The 26,584-nt window shown below is 42.0% G+C and overlaps 1 protein-coding gene across 2 annotated transcripts in view; it reads right to left on the reverse strand.

Annotated features, from left to right (window-relative positions):
• The window catches only part of Elp2 (elongator acetyltransferase complex subunit 2), a 77,476-nt gene that overhangs the window by 10,329 nt on the left and 40,563 nt on the right, over positions 1-26,584 (reverse strand). For both annotated transcript variants that reach the window (XM_045135255.1, XM_004666780.2), the window contains 7 exons: positions 25,485-25,634; positions 24,538-24,726; positions 21,950-22,019; positions 20,403-20,498; positions 20,222-20,279; positions 19,630-19,702; positions 71-263 (listed from right to left, as the gene is read on the reverse strand). In XM_045135255.1, the coding sequence (XP_044991190.1) occupies positions 71-263; positions 19,630-19,702; positions 20,222-20,279; positions 20,403-20,498; positions 21,950-22,019; positions 24,538-24,726; positions 25,485-25,634 (829 nt within the window). The remainder of the gene's footprint in view (positions 1-70; positions 264-19,629; positions 19,703-20,221; positions 20,280-20,402; positions 20,499-21,949; positions 22,020-24,537; positions 24,727-25,484; positions 25,635-26,584) is intronic.

Genomic DNA, 26,584 nt, shown 5'->3' on the forward strand with positions numbered 1-26,584 from the left:
AGCTATTTATTGTGGATGCAATGGACCTAACAGTTTCACTAATGACCATCCCAAGCAAAAGCTGCCTTACCGAACTCAGGGGAGATGATATCCTGCCTTTTCCACAATGACCAGGTTCGATCTCTGGAAACAGCTAGCAAGAACTTGTCATTAGGTGAGAAGGCCATCTGTGTGACAGTTAGGGTGTGGAAAACTAAATTCTGCACCTGTTTCCAAGTAGCAGTGTTCCAAAGGATGATGGCTGCATGCTCTTTCTTTGCTGCCTGTAGGACAGAGGTGAAACAACAGTTATGTAAGCAGAAGCAAATAAATAAAAATACATTTTAGAAGGCAGTATGCTGTTTCTTTGGGCATACTAAATATAAACCACCACCCAAAAAAATGAAAACTAACCTCTGGGAAGAGGGCAAGAAGACTGGGGCTGGGCTGGAGAGATGGAGCAGTGGTTAAGGCACTTGTCAGCAAAGCCTAAAGGCTGGGTTTCGATTTCCCAGTACTCATGTCAAGCTAGCTGCACAGAGGGCCATGCACCTGGAGCTCATTTGTAGGTTAGAGATCCTGGTGCACCCATTCTCTCTCACACTCTCTCTGCTTGTAAATAAATTTTAAAAAATTATAAAAACAAGAATGGCATCAGAAGAAATTAATCAGCAGGGACCCATGCTGTAATAATAATGCTTGAACTCATTATAAAAAAAGATTACTGCAGATATCTCTGGCTTTTAAAAGTTTTTTTTTTTTTTTGGTTTTTCGAGGTAGGGTCTCACACTAGTCCAGGCTGACCTGGAATTCATTCTGTCGTCTCAGGGTGATCCTCCTACCTCTGCCTCCCAAGTGCTGGGATTAAAGGCGTGTGCCACCACGCCCGGCTCAAAAGTTTTTAATTTATTATTTATTTGACAGTGTGTGTGTGAGAGAGAGAAAGAGGCAGATAAGAAAGAAAGAGCGAGAATGAGCACACCAGGGCCTCTAACCACTGTAAACAAACTCCAGACACATACACCACCTTGTCTGTCTAGCTTTAAGTGGTGTTGGGCTGGGTCCTTAGGCTTTACAGGCAGGTATCTTAACCACTCTCCATCTTTCCAGCCCCACAGCTGGTTTAAAAAATTTTTTTTTTAAGTAGTGGGCTGGAGGGATAGCTTAGTAGTTAAGGTGTTTGCCTGCAAAGCCAAAGGACCCAGGTTCGATTCCCCAGGACCCATGTTAACCAGATGCACAAGGGGGTGCATGCATCTGGAGTTCGTTTGCAGTGGCTGGAGGTCCTGGTGTGCCTGTTCTCTCTCTCTCTCTCTCTCTCTCTCTGTCAAATAAATAAATAAAAATATTTTTAAAAATATGTATTTATTTGGTAATGGGGGGAGAGTATGTGTATATGGGCATATCAGGGCCTCTTGCAGCTATATACAACATATAAACTCTAGACCCATGCATCACTTTATTAATCTGGCTTTACATGGGTACTGAGGAATCGAACCTAGGTCTGTAGGCTTTGCAAACAAGTGCCTTTAACCACTGAGCCATCTCCCGAGTCCTGTATTTAATAGTTAGAGACTCCATGGAGTAATACATGACACAACAGCATTCAAAAAAGAGGACATTTGGCAATGAGAATGACCCCTGAGAGACAAAACGAATCTGGGGGGGGGGGGTGGGAAGGTAGACATGGATGACAAAAGAGCATTATAGAACTATGCAAGACTTTCAACAGCCAAATATAATTACAGCTGAAGTTTCCAAAATGATGAGATGAAAAAAATTAGAGATGAAAAAAAAATCAGTGAAAATTTTTCCATATTTAATGAAAATAAACCTACAGATTCAATAAATTCAAAATAAAAATTAAAAAAATTTAGCCATAATAATCAAGCTGTATTTGGCCAGCAATAAATATAAAATCATTAAAGCAGCTGAGAGGAAAAGAGTGCAGAGGAGCAAAGAACAATTGTAGCAGGCTTACCATTAGGAATAATTCAAAGAGCTCTGCGTGGTGACACACACCTTTAATCCCAGCACTCCAAAGCTGAGGCAGAGGTAGGAGGATCACCATGAGTTCAAGGGCACCCTGAGACTATATAGTGAATTCCAGGTCAGCTGGAGCTAGAGTGAAACTCCACCTTGAAAAACCAAAAAAAGAAGGAAAAAAAAAAGGGATCTCATGATTAATGCACTAAAAAGAAAAAAATAACTCTAAGTGGGGCCTGGTGGTGCATGCCTTTAACCCCAGCACTAGCTGGGGTGGAGGGCAGAGGTAGGAGGATCACCTCAGGCCAGCCTGAGACTACAGAATGAATTCCAATCCTCTGTTTATCTCTACTTGCAAATAAATAAATAAATTGTTTTTAATTAAAAAAACTTTAAAAACAGCCAGGCATGGTGGCACATGCCTTTAATCCTAGCACTGGGCATAGGAAGATCGCTGTGAGTTCGAGGCCACCCTGAGACTACAGAGTGAATTCCAGGTCAGCCTGAGCTAGAGTGAAACCCTACCTTGAAAAAAAAAAGGTGTTCTCATTTTGGAGCTGGGGATGTGGCTCAGTTGGTACAGTGCTTGCCTACCACCCACAAAGCCCTGGGTTCAGCGCGGCATAAACTGGGTGTGACGACGCACACCTATAATAAGATCATAAGTTCAAAGTCTTAGAAAGTAATTGACGGCTAGAACAAAACTAAGAATAATGAGGGTTGTGGAAATGGCTCAGTGGTTAAAGGCACTTGCTTGTAAAGCCTAATATAAAGCCAGATGCACAAAGTGGCAAATGCTTCTAGAGTTTGCACCAGAAGGAAGCCCTGGAACACCTATACATACACACTCTCTCCCCGTCTCAAATCAATCACTAAATAAACTTAAGGAACATAAAGATTCAATTGATTTCTTAAAAAACATAAAAAATAATGACAAAGAAAGAAAATAATAATAATATAGTAGTACCTGTGGAGCTCCTTATTTTAATTTTTTTGTTTTTGTTTTTTGAGGTAGGCTGTCACTCTAGCTCAGGCTGACCTGGAATTTACTCTGTAGTCTCAGGGTGGCCTCGAACTCATGGTGATTCTCCTACCTCGGCCTTCCGAGTACTTGAAAAAGTGTGCGCCACCACCAGTGTGGTGGTGCATGCCTTGAATCCCAGCACTTGGTAGGCAAAGGAAGAAGGATCTCTGTGAGTTCAAGGCCACCCTGAGACTACAGAGTGAATTTCAGGTCAGCCTGGGTTAGAGTGAGACCCTACCTTGGGAAAAAAAAAAAAAAAGGTGTGTGCCACCAAACCCAGCTTGTTTTAGTTTTTGAGATAATGTCATTCTGCAGCTCAGGCTAGCTTAATACTCACAGCAAATCACCTTATCCTTCCAAGTACTGAAATTACAAGCATTTGCCACCATACCAGTGGCCTAAAGCTCTTAAATAATTGAGGTGGTATGATATTACTTGAAGACAGACCAATGAAATAATATACAAAGAGCTATATATTTTAACCCATCATAAATAAAATAAAATAAAGAAATAAAGTAGAATCATAAAAAGTAAATTCGAACAAAAGACAGAAAAGAACAAGATGAGACAAATCCAACCATATCAGTTATCACATTCAATGGAAGTATTAGGATACAAGCCCCCATTAAAATAAATTATTAGGATAGGTTAAAAGAATGAGAACTGAGCTGGAGAGATGGCTTAGTGGTCAAAGCACTTGCCTGTGAAGCCCCAGGAACCACGCACACCAGATGCACAAAGTGGCACATGCATATGGAGTTTGTTTACAATGGCTGGAGGCCCTGGCATACACATTCTCTCTATCTGCCTCTTTATCTCTCTCTCTCTCTCTCTCTCTAAAAGATATTTTTAAAAAAGGGCTGGAGATGGCTTAGCAGTTAAGGCACCTGCCTGCGAAGCATAAGGACACATGTTCAACCCTCCAGGTTCCATGTAAGCCAGGTGCACAAAGTGACGCAAGTGTACAAGGTGGCACATGTGTACAAGGTGGCACACGTGTCTGGAGTGTGAGTGCAGTGGCTAGAGGCCTGGGCACATCAATTCTCTCTCTCTCTCTTTCTGTCTCTAACTCTCACATTAAAAAAAAAAGGACAGACTGTTGTACTTGCCATAAAAACATTTTTTTAAAAAAGACCTAGCTGTATGTCTCTAAGCAATCCACCTGACATAAAAAGAAGAGGGGAAAGGCTGGGCGGAGTGGCGCACGCCTTTAATCCCAGCACTTGGGAGGCAGAGGTAGGAGGATCACTGTGAGTTCAAGGCCACCCTGAGGCTACATGGTGAATTCCAGGTCAGCCTGAGCTACAGTGAGACCCTACCTTGAAAAGAAAAAACAAAAACAAAAACAAAAACAAAAAACAAGAGGGGAAGAGCCAAGTGTGGTAGTGTACATCTTTAATTCCAACAGTGCAGAGGCAGAGGTAGGAGGATCATTGTGAGTTCAAGGCCACCCTGAAACTACATAGTGAATTTCAGGTCAGCCTGGGCTAAGACCCTATCTTGAAAAACCAAAAACAGAAGGGAGCAAGAATAGTGAGGGTGGAATGATTAGGGGAGGGGGACTGAGGGAGGGTTAATTAAAATTGAAGATATCATGAATAAGTCATATGGAAACCTACTTCTTTACAAGTGTGTGTGTGTGTGTGTATGTGTGTAAAATTTCAGTGCCAGCAGTGATACCACTCAGTGAAATGTTTGTCAGAGAGACCCCTAATGCCCTCAAAACAATACAGGCTATTACCAAGTCTCTTGGTTCCCCACAGAAGTAGATGGTAAGACCCTGTTGCTGAAGACACTACTTGCTTTGGCTGCAGGACACTGAGACATCAAGCTGGAGCTGTCATAATGCTATTCAGCCTTCTGGTGGAGAAAAGTCATCAACACTCTTAATCAGCAGTAGGCCCTGAAAATTCTATGGCTGGCCAGCCAGGCCAAATGTACTAACTGGTGCATTGGTGGACTATCTGTTATGAAGGAAACAAACTACTCTCTGATTGGATTTGAGATCTGCTCCATGGGCAATAACAAGTTCAAAAGCTGGTGAGGTCATAAGCCCTATTGGAAAGATATAACTGTTGCTTTGCTAAATGAATGTGCCCATATATTAATGCTACTCTCAATTTTGGTTAGAGAAGCGTCTCTACCACTGAAGAGACTCAAAACCCTTATCAATCCTCCAGTGGATCACTGTGGAAGAAGTAGCAGAAGAAATGCAAGAGAACAAAGTAGCAATTGAATGTATAACCAAACAATGGCTGAAGCTTCCTACACATGACCAGCATAATAAGCAAAGGAGATATCAAAATAGAAGAGAGGTTAGTTGAAAAGAAAAAGGGGTTCACCCACGGGGGGATATGGGAGACAGGACAGAAGATAATGGTAAGAGGAGAATATAATCAGGATACATCGTGAATATGTATGGAAGTTGTCAATAAAAAGTTTTTTTAAACCGGGCATGGTGGCACACGCCTTTAATCCGAGCACACACACACAGAAAAGAAGGTCCCAAAGGAAAGGTGGAGGGAGGGCTAATCAAAATCTAAGAGGATATAAATAAATCATAAAGAATCCTCCATTTTTTGGACAATGGAACTACTCAGGAGCCATAGATTGTTGCTAGAAAATTTTCAGTGCCAGGGATGGGATCCCTTCCAGTGAGTTGTTGACCAGGGAGGTCCCTGGTGCCCCCAAAACATTAAAGGCCATTGCCAAGGCCCTTGGTTTCCCACCAGGAATAGATGGTAAGACCCTATTGCTGAAGACTCCACATACTTGGGCTGCAAGGCCACTGAGAAATCCTGCTAGAACTGAGCTGATTACCTCCTCCATGTAGACCAGCTGACAGAAAGCTGTAAGAAGTCATTCTACATGCAATTCAATGGGAAAAAGAGACATCACCAGTGAAGATGCTCAACGGTGGACACTGCAAGCCTTATATATTTGGCCAGCCAGGCCAAATGAGCCAACGGGTAAATAGTGGCACATCTGTCATGGTAGAAACCAACTGCCCTCCAATTGGACTGGAGGCCTGCTCCATGGGCGGGAATACATCCCTGATACTGAAAACTTAAAACAGGGGTAGTCATGAGCCCTAGGGGTGTAACATCTGCTGATGTCTGGAAAAATGTATATACTATACTTATTAAACTGCCCAGTAAGCACTTCTCTTAATATTCATACCTTTACATTAATGCTACTCTCACTTTTGGTAGAGAATCTTCTCTTTTCAAATGGCAGTGACCTTGGGACAGCTCAGAACATATCATGGTGCTGGAAAGAAGTGACTGGAGTACTGAGTAACATCTCTATCACACATTTGAAGGCTCAGTGTCTAATGTGGAAGAAGTGGCGGAAAGAATGTAAGAGCCAAAGGAAGGTTAGGACTCCTTACAACGTGCTTCCTCCAGACATAAAATGGTCTGGATATCCTTGACCTCACAGTGCCTGACACTACCTACACAAGACCATCATAAGAGGAGGAAGAGATCATGACATCAAAATAAGAGAGAGACGGATTGAGAGGGAGAGGGGATATGATGGAGAATAGAATTTCAAAGGGGAAAGTGGGGGCAGGGCGAGGGTATTACCATGCGATATTTTTTATAATCATGGAAGACGTTAATAAAAATTGAGAAAAAAAAGAAGGTCACTTTGTAAAATGAGCAAAATGTTATATTTCTTTCTTTTTTCGAGGTAGGGTCTCATTCTAGGCCAGGATGACCTGGAATTCACTATGTAGTCTCAGGGTGGCCTCGAACTCACAGTGATCCTCCTACCTCTGCCTCCCAAGTGCTGGGATTTAAGGTGTGTGCCACCACGCCCAGCGTCATCGTCTTTTTTTTTTTTTTTTTTTTTGGTTTTTCAAGGTAGGGTCTCACTGTAGCCCAGTCTGACCTAGAATTCACTCTGTATTCTCAGGGTGGCCTCGAACTCATGGCGATCCACCTACCTCTGCCTCCTGAGTGCTGGGATCTCTATATTTCTTTATACCTATCTTAGAGAAAAATAAAAGTCACTTCCTTGTAGGAGCTCATAAAAAATGAAATGAAACACTTGTTCAAACAGATGAGGATGGTAGATAAACAGGAGGCTCTGCTGGTCTGAATAGCATTATCCCTGGCCTGCAATGTTGAGCAAACTCCTTAAGGGCTGATAAGCAGGAAGCCCCAGACCTACCCCACAACCCCCAGGCGCTTCCTGTAACTGACCAACAGACCTGTTTACAAGTTCTATCTTTTTTCTTTTGTTCCAATCATCTTCTAAGATGCATAGAATTCCCCACTATGTTTAAAATTGCTTTTATGGCTGTAACTGTCACATGTGAATTGAGATTTATGGTTTAACTCCCATCCTGTTTTGTTTTCCCACAAACATCATGTAGTTATTTCCAATAAAAGCTGATATTCTGAACAGTTTGGGGCTGCACTCTGAGATTCTGATCTCTGGGATGCAGACCTGGAATATCAGATTTCTTTTTCTTTTCTTTCTTTATTACCCAATAAAACATTACGTCACATTCAGTGAGTCAATGGTCTTACTTGTGTGACACCGGACCCCATAACATCTTGGGGGCTCACCGTGAATCCACATTATAAGATCTCCCTCCCCAACTCTGGAGTGACCAAACCAGGGAAGGACCCCAATCTTGACCTAAGAACCATATCTCCATCCATCGGCATGTTCCTGGTTTTGGAGTTGGTACCAAACCATTTGATGGGGAACTGTTGCCTAGGAATGCCAGTCCCCTCCTTTACTGGGTAAGAAACCTCCAGTGGTGCTTTTTCCACTCTTCTTGTTTTTCCTTTTTGTTGTTTCTGGCTTTTCGTGCTTTTCTGGGCCCAAGAGGGAAGCTGGATGCAGCATTAATTCCTCTGGATGAGGGACCAAGAAGCTGCCCTTGACCCTCTCTAGGTCTGATCGGAGGTTTTGAACGAAAGTATGGTTATGGTTCAGTTTTGGTTTGGCAGAGCATCTGTTTCTGGTTCAGTTTTGGTTTGGCAGCCATGTGGCAGTGTCAGGAGAGCAGATATTGCTAGCCTGTTTGAGATTGGTGATGTGCTCATTTGTCTTATCCTCGTCCTTGAAGATATGGGTCAAAATCGTTCTGTTAAAAAAAAATTGGGGCTGGAGAACTGGCTTAGCGTTTAAGTGCTTGCCTGTGAAGCCTAAGGACCTGGGTTCAAGGCTCGGTTCCCCAGGATCCACATTAGCAAGATGCACAAGGGGGTACACAAGTCAGGAGTTCGTTTGCAGTGGCTGGAGGCCCTGGTGTGCCCATTCTCTCTCTCTCTCTCTGCATCTTTCTCTCTCTGTATGTCGCTCTCAAATAAATAAATAATTTTAAAAAATAATCTCCTTTAAGGGGCTGGAGGGATGGCTTAGTGGTTAAGGGGCTTGCCTGCAAAGCCAAGGGACCCATCTTTGATTCCCCAGGACCCACATAAGCCAGATGCACAAGGGGGCACACACATCTGGAGTTCATTTGCAGTGGCTGGAGGCCCTGGTGTGCCCATTCTCTCACTCTCTCTCCCTCTTTCTCTGTCAAATAAATAAATAAATAAAAATTTAAAAATCTCCTTTAAAACTGGTTAAAAAACACTTTAAAGATCTTTTAAAAAAAAGATAATAAAATGAGCTAGGTCTATTATCCTAGCTCCTTGGGAAACTGAGATAGGAGGTTCTAATGTGACAGCCTGACTCCACATTTTAAACCATGTGACTTTTAAATTGCTTGATAAAAATAAGTACATAATTTTAATTTGAACTGTGCCTGATATTTCCTCTTTTGTTTGGGAGGAGTCACTCTCTGCCACAGAGCATCTCCGGGACAACAGGCTTATGGGTATTACAGGCAGTTTCCCCTTGCCAGCGTTTGCACACTCTCTTGTTGCTTTTATTCCACCTTTTGTTGGCCAGAAGGTGATGTCCATCCTCTATTCATGCCATCATTTTCCCCTGCCATCATGGAGCTTCCTCACGAGCCTATCAGCCAAAATAAACTTTTCTACCACAATTTGTTCTTGGTCGGGTGATTTTTACCAACAGAGCAAACCTGACTGCTACAGTAAAGTTGGTACCAAAATTGAAAGAATGGATTTCTCTAGTGGGCTTGGTGCCATCTAGGGTTGGGTCTCCAACTTCAGTGCTACTAAAGGCCCTACTAATAATAAGGAGACCACTTTTATTGGTAATAAGAACACTAATAATCCATGGTGTGAACTATTTAAAGACTTCATGAGATAGATGTATTTGGTGATCCTGAGTCAGATCGTATGAAGAACAAGGAATAACTCTGTATTTAAAACATTTGAATATTTGAGGAAGAGTAAGACAAATGATGATGCTGGTTGGTTGCGTCTAGTATCTCTGGACAAACCATTGAGGAAACAATAGAATCTCAGAAAGGAAAATTTCAAGCTTAAGACCCACATACATGATCTGAAAGTTTCTAAGGGTAACCTGGGGGAGAGTCGCCTCTCTAGTCAGAACAGGCTTCAAACTGCAGAAAACCAAACCCAAGCTCTCACTGTAAGATTGGCTAACTTGCAACATAAACTCAAATCCCAGCCTCACTGTCTATCAGAAGTTAAAATGAGGGCACTGATTAGAAAAAAGTGGAATTCTATGACTTGGGATGTTGACATGTGGGAAGACCCTGAAGAATCTGGGGAGACTGAACTCTCAGATTCTGAAGTTGTTTTGCATGAAAATGTGACCTCCTCTCCCTTAGCAATAGTTGTATGCTCCCCCCTGTACCCTTAAGTATTACTCTTCCCATCCCACCCTTGCCTGAGGGAATTAATTCTTTTTTGTCTGAGGAATCAGCAATGACCTCCCAGCAGGAGGTGCTGATGCTTCTCAGTGCCCACCCGTCTTTGCCTTTAGGCCTATAACAAGAAGTAAAGCTAGAGAAGAAGGTAGTTAAAATACCAGCTAAGGCCACATGACCAGTTACAAAAAAACCCAAAGACTGTAATTGCCATGTTTCTATACTACCTTGATACAGAGTATTTGTACATATCTACACCAATATTAACATTATATCACTAGCTAACTAGTGTTGAACTTATATTAGAGCTATTATATTAGGAGACTAAGCATTCCTCAAGGAGTCTTGCTTTGTGGTGGGCAGAAGATTCTGTGTTTACAGTTATATGTGTGATAGTTATACCATGTTAGGTAGAATTATGAGCTTGTTACTATTTTCATTTATAAGAAGCTATGGTTTGATGTCAAGGTGACAAGGGGTAGATTTGTGATGGTTAAGATATTGTCAACTTGATCTGTTAAGTAATCCACAGAAGTCCCTTTCAGGTGGGTCTCTAAGGTTGCTTCCAGGAATGATTAACTGAAGGAGGAAATCCTTCCCCCAGAACGGGTGGGCCCTCTAAGATGGGAACTTTATATAGTTAGCTGTGGGGGAAAAAAGCCCTTCCTCCCATTTGGTTGCCAGAGCTGCTTGCTGCCTTCCAGCGTGGACTGAAGACCAGCAGAGACTGAGGAACAGTATCAACTGAAGACACAACTGGACTGAAGCCAAGTGGCTCCTCAGGAAGCCTCCGCCTGGAGACTGGATTGGAACTGCTGGCCACATGATCTGAGCAGCTACTAGGTTCCTTTATTCTTGGCCCTGCAAGTATTGGACTACCCATAAGCTAATCCAATAAATTCCCTTTTTAATATAATTCATACTAGCAATTCTGTTCCTCTAGAGAACCTTAATACAGTCACAGATTTCACAACACCACTATCGGTGAAACTGAGAGTTTACATAACTGTACAACCTGATGGAATTAGCAATCATACAGCACTTTCCAAAAGAAACAAACTACATGTTCTTCTCAATTGACTGAAATTTTATCAAGATTAGATTTCAAAGGATTTAAGTCATAATATGTTCTAAGGATACAGTTAAATTAAACTAAAAATCAATTAAAAAGTACCACATGGATCCTACCTACAAATATTTAGACTTGTATGTGAGCTGGAGCCAAAAATGGGTAGCAGAGGCCAGTAAGCTAGAGAAAAGCTATAAGGGAGGGAGTACATAAGTTAAAGAACAGACTACAGGGAAAGGAATGGCCTAAGGAAGGCCAAGGAAGAGATTTAGCAAAAGAAGGGTGGAGGAAGGTTAATCAAAATTCAAAATATTGTGAATAAGACATATGAAAGCCTACTTTTTGGATAATGATATATCCAAAAGCCACAGATTGTTACTACAAAACTTTCAGTGCCAAGGATGAGATACCTTCTAGTGAGTTGTTGGCCGGGGAGATTCCTGTTGGCCCCAAAACATTACTGGCTATTGCCAAGGCTCTAGGTTTCCCACCAGAATCAGATGGTAAGACCCTACTGCTGAAGACTCCACATGCCTGGGCAGCAAGGTCACTAAAAGCAAAGCTGGGGCTGAGATGAAATCCTCCTCCCTGTAGACCAGATGACTGAAAACTGGAAACAGTTGTACTGAGCCCCATGGGAGACAGAAGTCATCAGTGGTGAAAACAGTGGATACTGCAAGCCTCCAGTTTGGCCAGCCAGACCAAATGACTGAACAGGTGCAATGGTGGCATGCTGTTCTGTGGGAAACCAACTACTCTCTAATTGGACTGGAGGCCTGCTCTAAGGGAGGAAATGCATGCCTGATACTAAAAACCTAACCAAAAGCCTATGGTGGAGGAGGTCATGAGCCTTAGGAGTGTACTGCCTGCTCTTGTCTGGCTAAATGCATATATTATGCTCACCAAACTGCCCTATAAGCACTTCACTTAACATTCATATCCATATATTAACACTACTCTCACTTTTGGTTAGAAAATCTTCTCTTTTCAGATGGTGGTGACCACTGGGCTGACCCAGAAGACACCACAGTGCTGAGAAGAAGTGTCAGAGGAGTGTTTAGCCCTGAAACATCTCTATCACACCCCCAAGGTTCAGGGTCCATTGAGGAAGAAGTGGTAGAAAGAATGTAAGAGCCAAAGAAAGGGCAGGACTGCTTATAATGCAATTGTCCAAATTTCTGTCAATTGGCCTCGATATCCATGACCTCACAGTGCCTACAAATACCTTTACAAGACCCTCATAATAGGAGGAAAAGATGATGCCATCAAAATAAAAGAGAGACTAATGGAGAGAAAGAGGATATGATGGAAAGTGGAGTTGTGAAGGGGAAAGTGGGGGAGAGGAGGAAATTATCATGGTTTATTGTCTGTAAGTATAGATGTTGTCAATTAAAAAAAAATAAAGCTAGGGCTAGAGAGATGGTTAGCGGTTCAGGTGCTTGCCTGGGAAGCCTAAGAACCCAGGTTTGATTACCTAGTACCCATGTAAGCCAGATACACATAGTCTGGAGTTTGTATGCAGTGACTAGAGGCCCTGGCACTACTATTCTCATTCTCCTGCTCTCTCTCATAATAAATAAATTCTTTTTAAAAACACTATCTAGGGGCTGGAGAGATGGCTTAGCGGTTAAGCACTTACCTGGGAAGCCTAAGGACCCTGGTTCGAGGCTCAATTCTCCAGGACCCACATTAGCCAGATGCACACGGGGGCGCATGCGTCTGGAGTTCGTTTGCAGTGGCTGGAAGCCCTGGTGTGCCCATTCTCTTTCTCTCTCTATTTACCTCTTTCTCTCTCTCTCAAATAAATAAATAAGAATCAACAAAAAAATTTTTTTAAAAGAAAGAACCAACTCTATAAAAAAGAAAAACTATCTAGAAAAGACCAGGAGTGGTGGTGCATGCCTTTAATTCCAGCCCTAGGGAGGCAGAGGTAGGAAGATCACTGAGTCTGAAGGAACTATACAGTGAGTTCCAGGTTAAGCCTGAGTTAGAGCAAGACTATACCTCAAAAAAAAAAAAAAAGAAAGAAAGAAAGAAAAAGAAAAAGAAAAAAATTACCCAGAATATATTTGGTATTTGGAAATTAAATGCCTGTATTATAAAGTAGCCCACAGGTCAAAGGTGACTCAAAAGAAAAGTTACAAAGTATGTCTAATTGATGAAAATAAAATTAAGACCTATTTAAATTGTGGCATGCCAGAAAAAGAAAAAAAGAGTCATTATTAATCCTAGCATGAGGGCCAATGAGCAGACAGCAGCTATCGTCACTTGTATGGCACTTTGAGACACTGACATGGGGAAGAATTTTTTTCCACTCAGAGATAATATTAAGCATCTATATGAAAAATCTTCTGGCACTTACAATAAAGACACAAGAAGTAAAGAAGGAGTCCACCAATGTTGGGCCTTGAGGCCTAGTGGAACTTCCTGACCCTAGCTAAAGTTTGGCGATCTGCCTCTGGCAAGCTATGACTCAGCAAGACATAATGGCTTCTGGCCTGTTACTTCAGTGTAGGAGTTGAAATTCCCGCACACACGTGCTTGGGACCAGTCATTTCAAAAGTCATGGTATACTACTGGCCCTTACCTCTCCCCTCAGCCTAGAATCACCACCCTTGTTCTCAACGCTATATAGGCGACTACCAGTAACAATAAAGTGAGTTCCTGCTTCAACAAGACTCCCGGTTTGGTGGTGTATTCCTGGCCATCGACACACACCCTCCTCCTCAACCCCTTGGGAGGAACCAGCTGGCCTGGTCCTTCTTCAGCACTACCTGCTGGGGGAGCCCGGCAGTCTGGCGCCCAACGTGGGGCTACAGGAACACGGCAGACTGGTGCCCTGTGTGAGGCATTCTCATTGAGGAGGTCAACCTGTGTGCGTGTGTGGGTGAGTGTACCCTCATAAGTTATGAGGCTGTCTTCATATTTAATGTGCTAAACTTTGCTTCTATAACCTGTACTTGCTTGTCAACATCTCTTCGTTCTCTTTCTCTTTCCTTTCATTTTAGGTTCGCTGGCAAGCTGCATCTGTGGCTTTTGTATTTCTGAATGGGTCATATGTCCCTAGTGGACACACTGTGTGGCTTTTGACCTTTACACTTGTACTTCTCTCTCTCTCTGCTTGGTCCTGTGAAGGCAGGCCAGCTTCTTCTGCCATTTATGGAACTTCCCCTGGATCTGTAGGCTTCAATACATATCCCTTCCTCCATAACTGTGCTTGGTCTGGAAGTTCATCTCAGTGAACCTGAAGCTGTCTGCTACAGAACTTGGTACCAAGGAGTGGACTGAGATGAACCTGACCATGTGGATGTTGATCTCTTGGAACCTTTGTTTTGGAGGAATAGGCATGGACTTGGTGTTTGCAACTGAAGGTGTCATCTGGAGTGGTAAGACAAATTTTATGGACTATTCAGATGACAGTCTGAGAATGCTAAGTGCAGACAGCATTGAACTTTGAGGCTTGGCTTATGAGCGTTCTAAGGGGAAGGAAAGACTGCAGAGGACTTTGTTGGAACTGGGCTACTGGCAAAGGGGCTGGCTGCATCCTGTTGCCCAGACCCAGAGAGTTTGATTAAGGTGAAATTTGTAATGGACTGATGTGCTTGGCTAGAGATATTGGACTAGGATATTTAAGATTTTAAACTGGAAAACCTCAAGCAAGTTAAAATTACAGGCAGAGAGACTGGCTTTAGATTATGTTAGAAGTGTTTAACTTGATTTTACAGGTCTTAATATCTTAAATTGGTCAAGAATGTGGAGATTCAGTTGTTTATTTGTTTATGGTTTACATTCTGCAGCCATCTGGATGGAGGCAATGTCACTGGGTGGATCTTAAGGTGTGGTGGTGGGTTTCATATTACAATCTAAAGATATACAAAGTGTGCCTAGCAGGAGTTCCTGAAGTGTGCTGTGGCTTTTGGCTTTATCTTCTATCTAAACATGCCATCAGTCATATGCTTCAATGTTTTGCCACTCTGGGGCTGCCTGATCAAGTAAAAAAGATAATGGCCCCTGATTTGTAAGTCAAAACTTTACAAGTTTCCTCCAGATGTGGCAAATTACACATGCCACAGGCATTCCATATAACCCTCGAGTCCAAGCTATTGTTTTAAGATATAACCATAAACTTAAATCACAATTACAAAAACAAAAGGGGGAATCACTATCCCCCCCATGATCAGCTAAAGAAAGTATTATTCACCTTAAACATTTTAAATTTTTCTAGAAATGAAAAAATGTCTCCATTCCAAAAACATTGGTTATCCTCTCTCACATACAGCTTGGTTAAAGTCAGGTGAAAAGACTCATTGACTGGGGCCTAGAGAGGACCAGACCCACTCCTCACAGCAGGGAGAGGGTTTGGATGTGTCTTCCCTCAAGATGAAAAAAGACCCATTTGAGTACCAATGAGAGACCTAAAATATTTACCCCAACAAGGGGACACTGATAATCACCCCTCCAGGGAGTGTCCCAACCCTGAGGACTGTTCCTAAAATGGTCTTCACCCTGCTAAACCAAACAATTCCCTCCCTTGTGGAGGATTGCTGACTTTGCCTCCAATCTGGGCCTCCCTGGTTGCTTGCAGTAATCACCAGTAATACAACTACAGTTGCCCATACGACCCTACTCGTTAGGTTGGGAATAACCACAGGCATGGCCACCAGGACAGCTGGGATGGGTATGGCAGTCCATCTCCACAGAAAGCTCGCTCTCCAGTTGATCAGTGACATAAAAGCCGTGTCCAACACTATCCTTGATCTCCAACAACAGCTAGATTCCCTGGCTGAGGTAGTCCTACAAAACAGTAGGGGACTAGACCTATTAATGGTCAAAAGGGGAGGCATATGCTTGTTTTTAAAGGAAAAATACTGTTTCTATGCCAGTAGATTGGGAATCATTCAGGACAAGATCAAAAAACTTCAAGAGGACCTGGAGAAGAGAGAGTGGGACCTCCAGGACAACCCACTGTGGACGGGCCTACATGGCTTCTTACCCTACCTCCTCCCTCTACTGGGGCACCTCCTTCTTCTCCTTTCCCTTATCATCACTGTCAGGCCTTGTATAATTAACAAAATTACACAATTCATTCACCAGTGGCTAAAGGCAATAAAACTCCATCAGGTTGAGATGCCACAGGCTGGCAACTCAGAAATTAAGTTCCTCAGATGACCCACTGCCACCTCCTCTGCCCTCCATGTGACCGATGACGGGTAAGATCTCAGACTGACTGAGACAACCTAAGACAGGCCATGGAGTGGGTTTTCAGCGAGCAAAACACATGGTACCCAGTGATGGGTAAGATCCCCAGAGGGGGACAACCTAAGACAGGGGCCATGGTGATTAATGCTCTTACAAAAACAAAAGGGGGAGATGTTGGGCCTTGAGAGGCCCGATGTTGAGGCCTAGTGGAACTTCCTGAGCCTAGCTAAAGTTTGGCAATTTGCCTCTGGCCAGCCATGACTCAGCAAGATGCCTAATGGCTTCTGGCCTGTTACTTCCGTGTAGGAGTTGGAATTCCCACACACGCGTGCTTGGGGCCAATCATTTCAAAACTCACGGTTTACTATTGGCCCTTACCTCTCCCCACTCCTGTCCTAAAATCTCCACCCTCATTTTCAACATTATATAAGTAACTGCTTGTAACAATAAAGCGAGTTCCTGCTTCAACAAGACTTCCAGCTCGGTGGTGTGTTCCTGGCCGTCGACACTCCTCCTCCTTAACCCCTTGGGAGGAACCAGTGGGCCTGGTCCTTCCTCAGCACTACCTGCCAGGGGAGCCTGGCACACCAACGCCACAGAATACAAGATTAGCATACTACAGGCAACTACACTTTCATACATAATCCTTCAAGCAATCAGGTATAAAATATAGGGAACAGCTATATCTGACAGATAATATGCAAGACCAGTCACTGATAGCAACAAATGTTCCACTTATGATGTCAGCATTGAGGAAAACTGGGCCAGAGATACATAGTTATCTACAATTTTTCTTGAAATTTAAAATGATACTATGATAAAGGCTTATTAAAACAACAGCAATAAGAAAAACAAAGAGAAAGGACATAAGTAACAGAGGTACACACTTCATTCACAAGTCAACATGTTAAATTCTCCCCAAAGTGATCTATAAAATCCAACTCAGTCACCATTCAAAATGACTGCAAATATTCCAATGAAAACTGTCAAACTGACCCAAAAATGAAAAACTAAAATAAGCAAAATAACTCAGAAAAGAATAGTTGGAATACATTTATTTCCCTTGTGTTAAAACATACTACCAAACAACTAAGAGAAACTGAGAAAGTACGGCCCTAGCAGCATAACAAAACCGATCAAGGGCTGCAGAGAGGTGCTCAGTGTTGAAGAGCACTTATTGTGCAAGCATGCGGGTTTGAGAAACTGCTTGAGTTCAATCCCCAGGACCCACATAAATAGCAGTATGTGGGCCACATGTGCCTGTGACCCTAGACTTGTAGGGAGCAGAGACCCAAGAATCACAGGAGCTCAAGAAAAAGTGGCAACCTCTGGGATCAGTAAGGGGCTGCAGGCACACAAGAACAAGTGGAAGTGATGGAACAGGACACCAACGTTGCACCTGCAGGCAAGCACAGGTGGTGCCACAGAGGCGTGCACACACAAGCAAAAAGAAAAATTTTAAGTGTAGATCAAGGGAGTAGAACAAAGCCTGGGCCCAGGCCTACGTGCATGGACAACTTTCACAAAGTGGCAAAAGGTAATCCAGGGTTAAAAAGACTGTCTTTTCAACAACTGGATGTCTATATGAAATGAAATCAACTTTATACTTCACAATAACAATTTAAGTATTTTATAAATATAAATGCATACTTACTAAAAGCTAAATTTTACAACAGAACATAACAGAAAATCCTTGTGACCTTCAGTTACCAAAACTAATTTAGGTACAACATGAAAGATGCAATATAATGGAGGAAAAAAAAATCAGGTAGACATAACCAAAACGCAAAGCTTCTGCTCTTTGAAGGGCACTGTTGGGGAAGAAGAGATGAGCCACTGGGGCAAGATACAAATACTTGATGAAGTTATACCCAGCCCATGTAAAGAATGATTTTGAGGGCTGGACAGATGGTTTAGTGATTAAGGTCCTTCTGCCTGCAAAGCCTAACAACCTGGGTTCGATTCCCCAGTACCCAATAAATCTGTATGCAAAAAGTGAAGCATGTTATGGAGTTGGTTTGTAGTGGCTAGAGGCCATGGCATGCCCATTTTCTCAACATAAAGCTATTAGAATTGTTAGTGTAAAAGAAAGATCCTTTTTTAAACAATGGAACACTCGGGAGCTCAGTAACTCAGGACTGTTACTAGAAAATTTTCAGTGCCAGGGATGGGATACCTTCCAGTGAGTTGTTAGCCAGGGAGTATTAAACTCAAAAAAGAAAAAAGATACATATATTCATTACTGGTGAGCCAACTTGAAAGAGAAAAAATAATTACCCCATACTAAATTACCCTAAAATACCCTAAACTCAAAAAACTAAAAATAAGCTTCTCAAGAGGGGCATGAACATTTGAGCGGCTAAGCCTCATTTTCCCACCAGGCCCTGTAATAGAAGGAAGTACAGGTGACCTTGAACAATATAGGTAAACTACATGGATCTACTACACAGAGATTTTGGAAGAGATTTGCAATAACTTGGTAAAACTTAAAGATATACTAGGTAGCCTAAGAATAATAAAAAAACAAAAAGTTATGTCATGAGTACATAAAATATATGTAATATTTTCCCATTTGCTACAATAAAATACACATAAATCTATGACATAATTACTATACTACTATAAGAACTTCATGAGGCTGCAGATATAGCTAAGTGGTAAAATGCTTGCTTAGCATGCATGGTCAAAAGATAGTTATGGTGGTTTGATTCAGGTGTCCCCCATAAACTTAGGTGTTCTGAATGCTAGGTTCCCAGCTGATGGATATTTGGGAATTAATGCCTCCTGGAGGGAGTGTATTGTTGGGGGCGGGCTTAAGGGCTTTATACTTTATAGCCAGTTTCCCCATGCCAGTGTTTGGCACACCCTCCTGCTGTTGTGTTCCACCTTATGTTGGCCAGGGGGTGATGTCCACCCTCTGCTCATGCCATCGTTTTTCCCTGCCATTGTGGAGATTCCCCTTGAGCCTGTAAGCCAAAATAAATCTCTTTTTCCCAGAAGCTGCTCTTGGTTGGGTGATTTCTACCAGCAATGCGAACCGGACTGCAACAATAGTTATATACATATTTTTTTACTGTACAGCACCCCAAATCAGTCAACTAAATTTAAGACCACACACACACACACACACACACACACACACACACACATATATATGTATGTATGTATGTATATAAAAGACTATATATCTAAATAAATAAATAAAATCTCTGGAGAGATGGCTTAACAGTTAAGGCACTTACTTGCATGTGAAGCCTAAGGACTCAGGTCTGATTGCCCAGAACCCATGTAAACCAGATGCAAAAGGTGGCGCATGTGTCTGGAGTTTATCTGTAGTGGCTAGAGACCCTGGAGTGCCCATTCTCTCTATTTGCCTCTTTCTCTCTCAAATAAATATATATATTTTTTTAAAAAATCAACAGTATTGCTAAAATAGATGTAAAATGCAACTGCAAGCTTTCAATGGGTAGTAAACACGAAAAGAGAATTTAAGATTCAAGATGAGACAACAGTGGTCTTTCATTCAGAGTTCTGTTTAAATCTCTACCTCTATGTGAATCCCAAAAACCTGAGAGCAAGTAGAATCCAAGCTAAGCACAGGACCTTGCAGGCCGAGGCAAGGAGAGTCTTGGAATTGTTACAGGTAACACTGAAGATTTCATAGCCATGTCCATATCTAAAATGTAAAGAGAAAATTCATAACCTCAGTATTAATAATGTACTTATTCTTTTGTGACAAATATGTAAACAGTGCAAAGATGATATCATTTTCACTAGCTGACATATAATTCTTTAAAGAATCTTTTATTTCTGGGTAATATAACATAACTCCAAACAACTGATCAGCATGAAGTTTTGATTTTCTTTCCCAGCCAGTACAATAAACCCCATGGGAAGTACCGATGGAATCAACAAGAACAAAAAGGACTAACAGAACCACAAAACTTTAGTCTTATGAAATGGAAAAGCACATACACTGTTATGCCTCTCTACTTTGGAAATTAAGACCAACCAAATTAATAAATACAATAAACAATGAATTAGTGTGACATTTGGTTCTCACCCCTTTGAAGAACCAATGAAAGATTGAGCAGGAGGAACAAATGTAGATAGAAAGAAGGTAAAGGAGAAAACCATGTTCTGGGGAAAGCCCTCCAGTTCTGACAGATTTATATAAAAGGATAGCTCCACTTACAGCTTCTGAACTTCTGGCCACAGGGTATTCTGTAGCAGGTGATCCTCGGTGGGAGGCTCTACAAGAAAATTTAATATTACAATTATTTTTCCTGTCTATAGCCAAACATAAAAGGAAATTTCATAGTTCTCCTTTAGGCCCATCAGTAATTTTATTAAATCATTTCTTGGTCATTTCTTACCAGTAAGTAGGGAGGGTTGAAAGGCCACCTGGTGATAGTCGAGCCCAGTGCTAGTTAACAGGTCCTCTTCATCAGAAGGTTGAGGAGCTAGGTCGCCTGTTTAGAGAGCACATCAACACCATGAGTGAAGTCGTGATCTTTGAAAGTAGTAGCATTCCAACGAGGTCTATTTCTCAAAGCTGTGTCCACAAGATTCCAAAGCCGAAGGTATTGCTACTACTCTAGAAATTCTCCAAATAAGTTCAAGGAAATATGAATCAAGGGCTTGGGGAGATGGCTCAGTAGTTATAGGTACTTACTTGCAAAGCCTGCAGGCCAAGTCCAATTCCCTAGTACTTATGTAAAACCAGATGTACAATATGACGTATGCATCTGGAGTTCATTGGCAGTAGCAAGAGGGCCTGACAGGACCATTTTTGTCTCTCTCACACATAAATGAAAATATTAAAAACAAAGAAAAAGGAAATAGGTGCCAGCGGCACATGCCTTTAATTCCAGTATTTAGGAGGCAGAGGTAGGAGGATCACTGTGAGTTTGAGGCAAGCCTGAGACTACATAGTGAATTCCAGGTCAGCCTGAGCTACAATGACACACTACCTTAAAAAAGAAAAAAGAGGGCTGGAGGGATGGCTTAGTAGTTAAGGCATTTGCCTGCAAAGCCAAAGGACCCTGGTTCAATTCCCCAGGATTCACATAAGCCACAAAAGGGGACACATGCATCTGGAGTTCGTTTGCAGTGGCTGGAGGCTCTGGTGCGCCCATTCTCTCTTTGCCTCTTTCTCTCTCAAATAAATAAATAAAATTTTTTTAAAAGTTAAATAAAAAGAAAAATATGGGGCTGGAGAGATGGCTTAACAGTTAAGGCTCTTGCCTGCAAAGCCTAAGGACCTACGTACAATTCCCCAGTACCCAAATAAGCCAAATGCACACGGTGGCACATGTTTCTGGAGTTCATCTGCGTGGCTAGAGGCTCAGATATGCCTATTCTCTCTCTCTCCCTCTATCTACCTCTCTCTCTCAAATAAATAAATAAAAAATTTACATACATAAAAAAGAAGGAACAAGCTGGGCATGGTGGCACACGCCTTTAACCCCAGCACTCGGGAGACAGAGGTAGGAGGATCTCCGTGAGTTCAAGGCCACCCTGAGGCTACATAGTGAATTCTAGATCAGCCTGGACTAGAGTGAAACCCTACCTCGAAAAACCAAAAAAAAAAAAAGAAGGAACAGAAAAGAAATATGAATCAATACTATAAAAATTTCATTTCATTTTCTTTTGGCTTACCGGTTTATGAAGTTTTAAAACTACATAACAGTTTCTACAAGCTGCCCAAGTTCACACATGTGACTGGAGTGTTCTGTAAAAGCCTGTCAGTGATCTGTATGAGAGCAGTACACTTATCACACATACGTGACGGAGAAGATACCTACATGCATCATGATCATAAAAACTCAGGTGCATGATCATTAGGTACACATCATATGGATTTGCAGCTAATTTTCAAGTAATATTGTAGGGTCAATAATTTTGGAAAACAAATCCTTACCCTGAAAGACAGCTTTATTTGATAATCCCAATGCAGGAACAGTAGCTCCTTCTGGAAGAACACTGTTTTGCTACAATGAAAAACACAATATGTAAATTTCTTTAATTTTTAAAAATATTTTATTTATTTATGAGACAGGCCATCTATCTAGCCCCAGTACATATTTTAAAGGCTAAAAGTTACTGTTACCCCAAGCACTACAACAAGTTATGTTCACAAATTCTGAGAAGCATTTTTTAAAAATGTTTTTGTGGGCTGGAGGTGGCTTAGCAGTTCTGCTGCTCTCAAATAAATAAATAATGAACAAAAAAAAAATTAAAACTGTTTTTGTTTTTTATTTATTTGAGAGCAACAGACAGAGAAAGAGGCAGAGAGACAGACAGAATGGGCTCACCAGGGCCTCCAGCCACTGCAAACAAACTTCAAACGCATGTGCCTCCTTGTGCATCTGGCTTACGTGGGTCCTGGAGAGTTGAGCCTCGAACCGGGGTCCTTAGGCTTCACAGGCAAGCGCTTAAGTGCTAAGCCATCTCTCCAGCCCCCTGAGAAGCATTTTTGAAACCACCTTGTGTGTGGATGTCTGCTCAGTCTTCCAGTTCCTGAATCAACAGATACAATGCTAGCAAGCTCTCTCCAACAGAAAGTGCCAATCCTCACTCAACGCCTAAGGTCAGGCATCCTGTCTAAGCTCACCAAATGCTAACAGCTCATTTAACAAGATCTGCTGTACACTGAACATGGAAAATTAGAGCTCTGTCTCCAAAAAAACCTCACAGGCACATCCCTGAGTTGCTCATGAAAACACAAACGTGGCCTGCAAAGACACAGTCCTAGTGCTTTCATTAAACTTACTTAAACATTGCTAAAAGTGTTTCCTGAAGAAGCAATTCTTTTAGATCTTGGACTGAAAGCAATCAGGTCACATGTGGAGCCACATGCTAGCCATCAAGATGACCACATGCTGACTGTTTCTTACCAAGTGGACTTTAAACACAGGGCCTAGAGCTAGTCACACATGAGTAACAAGAAGTTATACCACTGAACCACCCAGACTGGCTGCCTGGACATAGGAAGTGCACACTTTTCAACAAAGCATGGACAAGAAGAGTACGAAGCATTCCCATGTAGCAACATGCAGTAATATGGGAACAAACCCTGAAAGAGAATAAGAAGCATTCTGAGCTACAAGATTCCTGTATTCTAGGATACAGAACAAATGGCGTGCACTGCGCCAGTCGTTCTCAGGACTCCACAAACCCCATTTCAATTCCTGGAATTAGAGAGATCCTAAAATTAACTGTTCCCCCATCCATGAAGGCTACAGTCTGTATACTGCTATATCAAAGCCTGCCTGTAGGTCTCATCCCACCACTAGAGACAAGCAGAACAGAAGCAACCCTCAGAACGCCTGTGGAGGAGGTTCAGAGTCCACTCTAGGAATACAGTTGGGCATCTCCTGCTCCCACCTTTCTCAGACTGGTGCTCGGGTACTGCCTTAAGTCTCTGAGCTCCCACATAACTCTCTTTGCTCCAAAATGCCTTTAATTTGTGTGGGGGCTTCCAATAGCACCCCATCTGAATCATCTGCCACCTAAAGTTCCTCACCACCTAACCTTCCTCCAACTCTCTATTTCTCCCTTCACTCCAGTATGCACTCCAAGAGTCCTGGCCTCCCTTCCATTCACTCACCCTCCTGCCTTCTGCCTATCAGAAGTCCACTTACTTTCTCTGAGCTCAGAAACAAACTTGTGACCCAAATCTACCTATTGAGTAATACTTCTGAGTAATATAACTATTTTGTTTTCTACAACATAGCTATCTTCCTACTTCACTTCCCTTCCTTCAAAATTTCTTTATAATTTTTTGTTTGTATTACTAGGGATTGAACCAAAGCCCTTGTGTATACTAGATGAGTACTCTGCCACTGAGCTATATTCCAAACCTCAATTAATATATTTCTGTAAGTAGCTCAAATATTTTTAGATGTGCATAGCATAAACAAACAAAAATAAAAAGTTACCCTTACATATCACAAATGAGGCCCATAAAAATGTTCTTATTAGCTGGACATGGTAGCACACGCCTTTAATCCCAGCACTTGGGATGCAGAGAAAGGAGGATCACCATGAGTTGGAGGCCACCCTGAGACTACATAGTGAATTCCAGGTCAGCTTGGGCTACAGCAAGACCCTACCCCTCCCCCCTCCACAAAACACATGTTCTTATTACACCAACAGTGACCTCTTCTTTCTACAGAACTTTAGTAGTATAAGATTTATCAACCAACTGTTTTTATCTTGTTACTTCACTGACTCTGGGCCTCTATCTTCTGTAGAGATGGTAATTTCCTTGTCTCAAATGAACATGGCATTGCTTCTTTAGTGGTTTGAACCCATCTACTGCACACAGCATTCCTGGGATTAATATTCAAACCACTGCATGCCACAGTGCACACAAATTTGTCAAGCAGGCCAATAATGCATGATGTAACTGCATTGGTACCCATGATACTACATGTATAGCCTGAAGCAAAAATTACAAAAAACTGAAACAAAATGACTAAAGTGAACAGTTAGAGGAATACCCACATCACAAAGCACATGACTCAGTGACTGTCCTGAAATGGCACAAAAATTTTCCACAAAATTCCGAGGTGCAGAAAAAACACGAAGAACTTTTTCATCAGCTCCAGACACAAACTGAAACCGATGGATCATTGCCAAACACTTCAGGTCATATCCGTGTATCTGAGGCCTTGCGATCTCATGCCATGTCACCTGGGAATTAAAGTAGGGCAAATGACAATGATGACATGTCTCAAAGACCAGTTCTTTCAACAAGCAAATTTTAGAAGGAAAATTATTTCCTATGCTTTGAAACCATGGCCATGGTGCAGATTTACCCATGAATAAACAACTGAGCAATGCTGGTAGCAAGTCCTTAAAGCCATAAAAACATGTTAAATTGCTTGCCATTGTTTTCTTTCTATTTTTAAAATTTGTGTGTGTATGCATGCTGCATGTGTCTTGTATGGGCATATTCTAGCTTTGCATATGTCAGAGGACAACCTCAACCTATCATTGCTATAGGTATGTTGGAATTACAGATGTGTGCATCCCTTTGCGTCAGCTTCATGTGGGCACCGGGGAAGACTGACTGAAGTCAGGTGGTTGACTGGGGTTGGCAGGCTTGGATCTACCTCTCCAGCTCATTAACTTATGTTTTCATTGCTGATACATTCCCCAAATGAAACTGAAGCAAATACATTTTGACAACTAGCATCGGAATTAAGTAGCTCAAATCTTTTGTAAAGGACGTAAGCAATGATATACTCTGAGCTATAATGCCACACGGGTTTTCCAGAGTGGCTGGGTCATTCTGCATTCCAATAGCTAGCAGATAAAAAGTTTCGGTTCCTCCACCCTCTCACCAGCACTTATGGTTTTCACATCAACCAAGCTGGAAGGTGTGCAGTAACAGCTCACTGGTGCTGCTTAAGTGGAAGGAAGGCCTTAAGGAGAAGACATCTTTTCACCTGTGACTGGTCTTTTCTCTTCCATGGAGCAAAAAGGCGAGTTGTCTGATCAGTACCAACTGTGATGATGAATTCTCCTTCTGGATCCCACATTAGGTCTTGGACACCATCAAAGTGTCCTGAAATGATAATCTCTGGAGTCCACTCTCTCTGCAATGAAAGTGTTCAGCACACATATCAAGAGTCAAACCAACACCACTGAAAGGAAAGCTCTCATCTGACAAGAGAAAGGACAGAAGCCTCATAGAAACTGAAAAGATGGGACATAAAATGATAGATCTATTTTCCAATCAAGTATATTACAAGTTAAGTATTCAAATGTGTCTACCCTTAAAAACAGTAACTATGAGGAATTTTCCTCCATCCATTTTTTGGTGAAAACCTAGCAGCCAGACACAATGCAATCATAGTGTCTTGGTGAACTCTTCTGTAAAACAGGCATTACAGTAACAGCAACTACTAGACAAGAGCATTAAGAGGATTTGTGCGCTTACACACAAAAAATATGCAGGAGCATGATGCGTGTATTGTTTTTTTTTAATTTTTTTTCGTTTATTTTTATTTATTTATTTGAGAGCGACAGACAGAGAAAGAGGCAGAAAGAGAGAGAGAGAGAGAGAGAGAGAGAGAGAGAGAGAGAGAGAATGAGCACGCCAGGGTCTCCAGCCACTGCAGATGAATTCCAGACACAAGCGCCCCCTGTGCATCTGGCTAACGTGGGTCCTGGGGAATTGAGCCTCGAACCGGAGTCCTTAGGCTTCACAGGCAAGCGCTCAACAGCTAAACCATGGCTCCAGCCCCTGTATTGTTAAACTCAATTGAGTGAGGGCCTGGGGCTTTCTTTAGTATAAAAAGAACTTCCAGGTGTAAAGGGCAGAGGAGCTTGCTATTGCAATCATATGAACATATGACAATGACACAGAAAATGTCCTATGCCTGGTCCATAGAGACTTTTACTAAAGTACTTCAAGTCTCAGTAAAACTTAAAAAAATTCCTATAACTCAGATGGGCATGGTGGTACATACTGTAATCCCAGCATTCAGGAGGCTGAGGTAGGAGGATCACTGTGAGTTTGAGGCCACCCTGAGCTAGAATGAGA

Source organism: Jaculus jaculus, chromosome 15 (assembly GCF_020740685.1).
Source record: "Jaculus jaculus isolate mJacJac1 chromosome 15, mJacJac1.mat.Y.cur, whole genome shotgun sequence".
NCBI classification, from domain to species: domain Eukaryota; kingdom Metazoa; phylum Chordata; class Mammalia; order Rodentia; family Dipodidae; genus Jaculus; species Jaculus jaculus.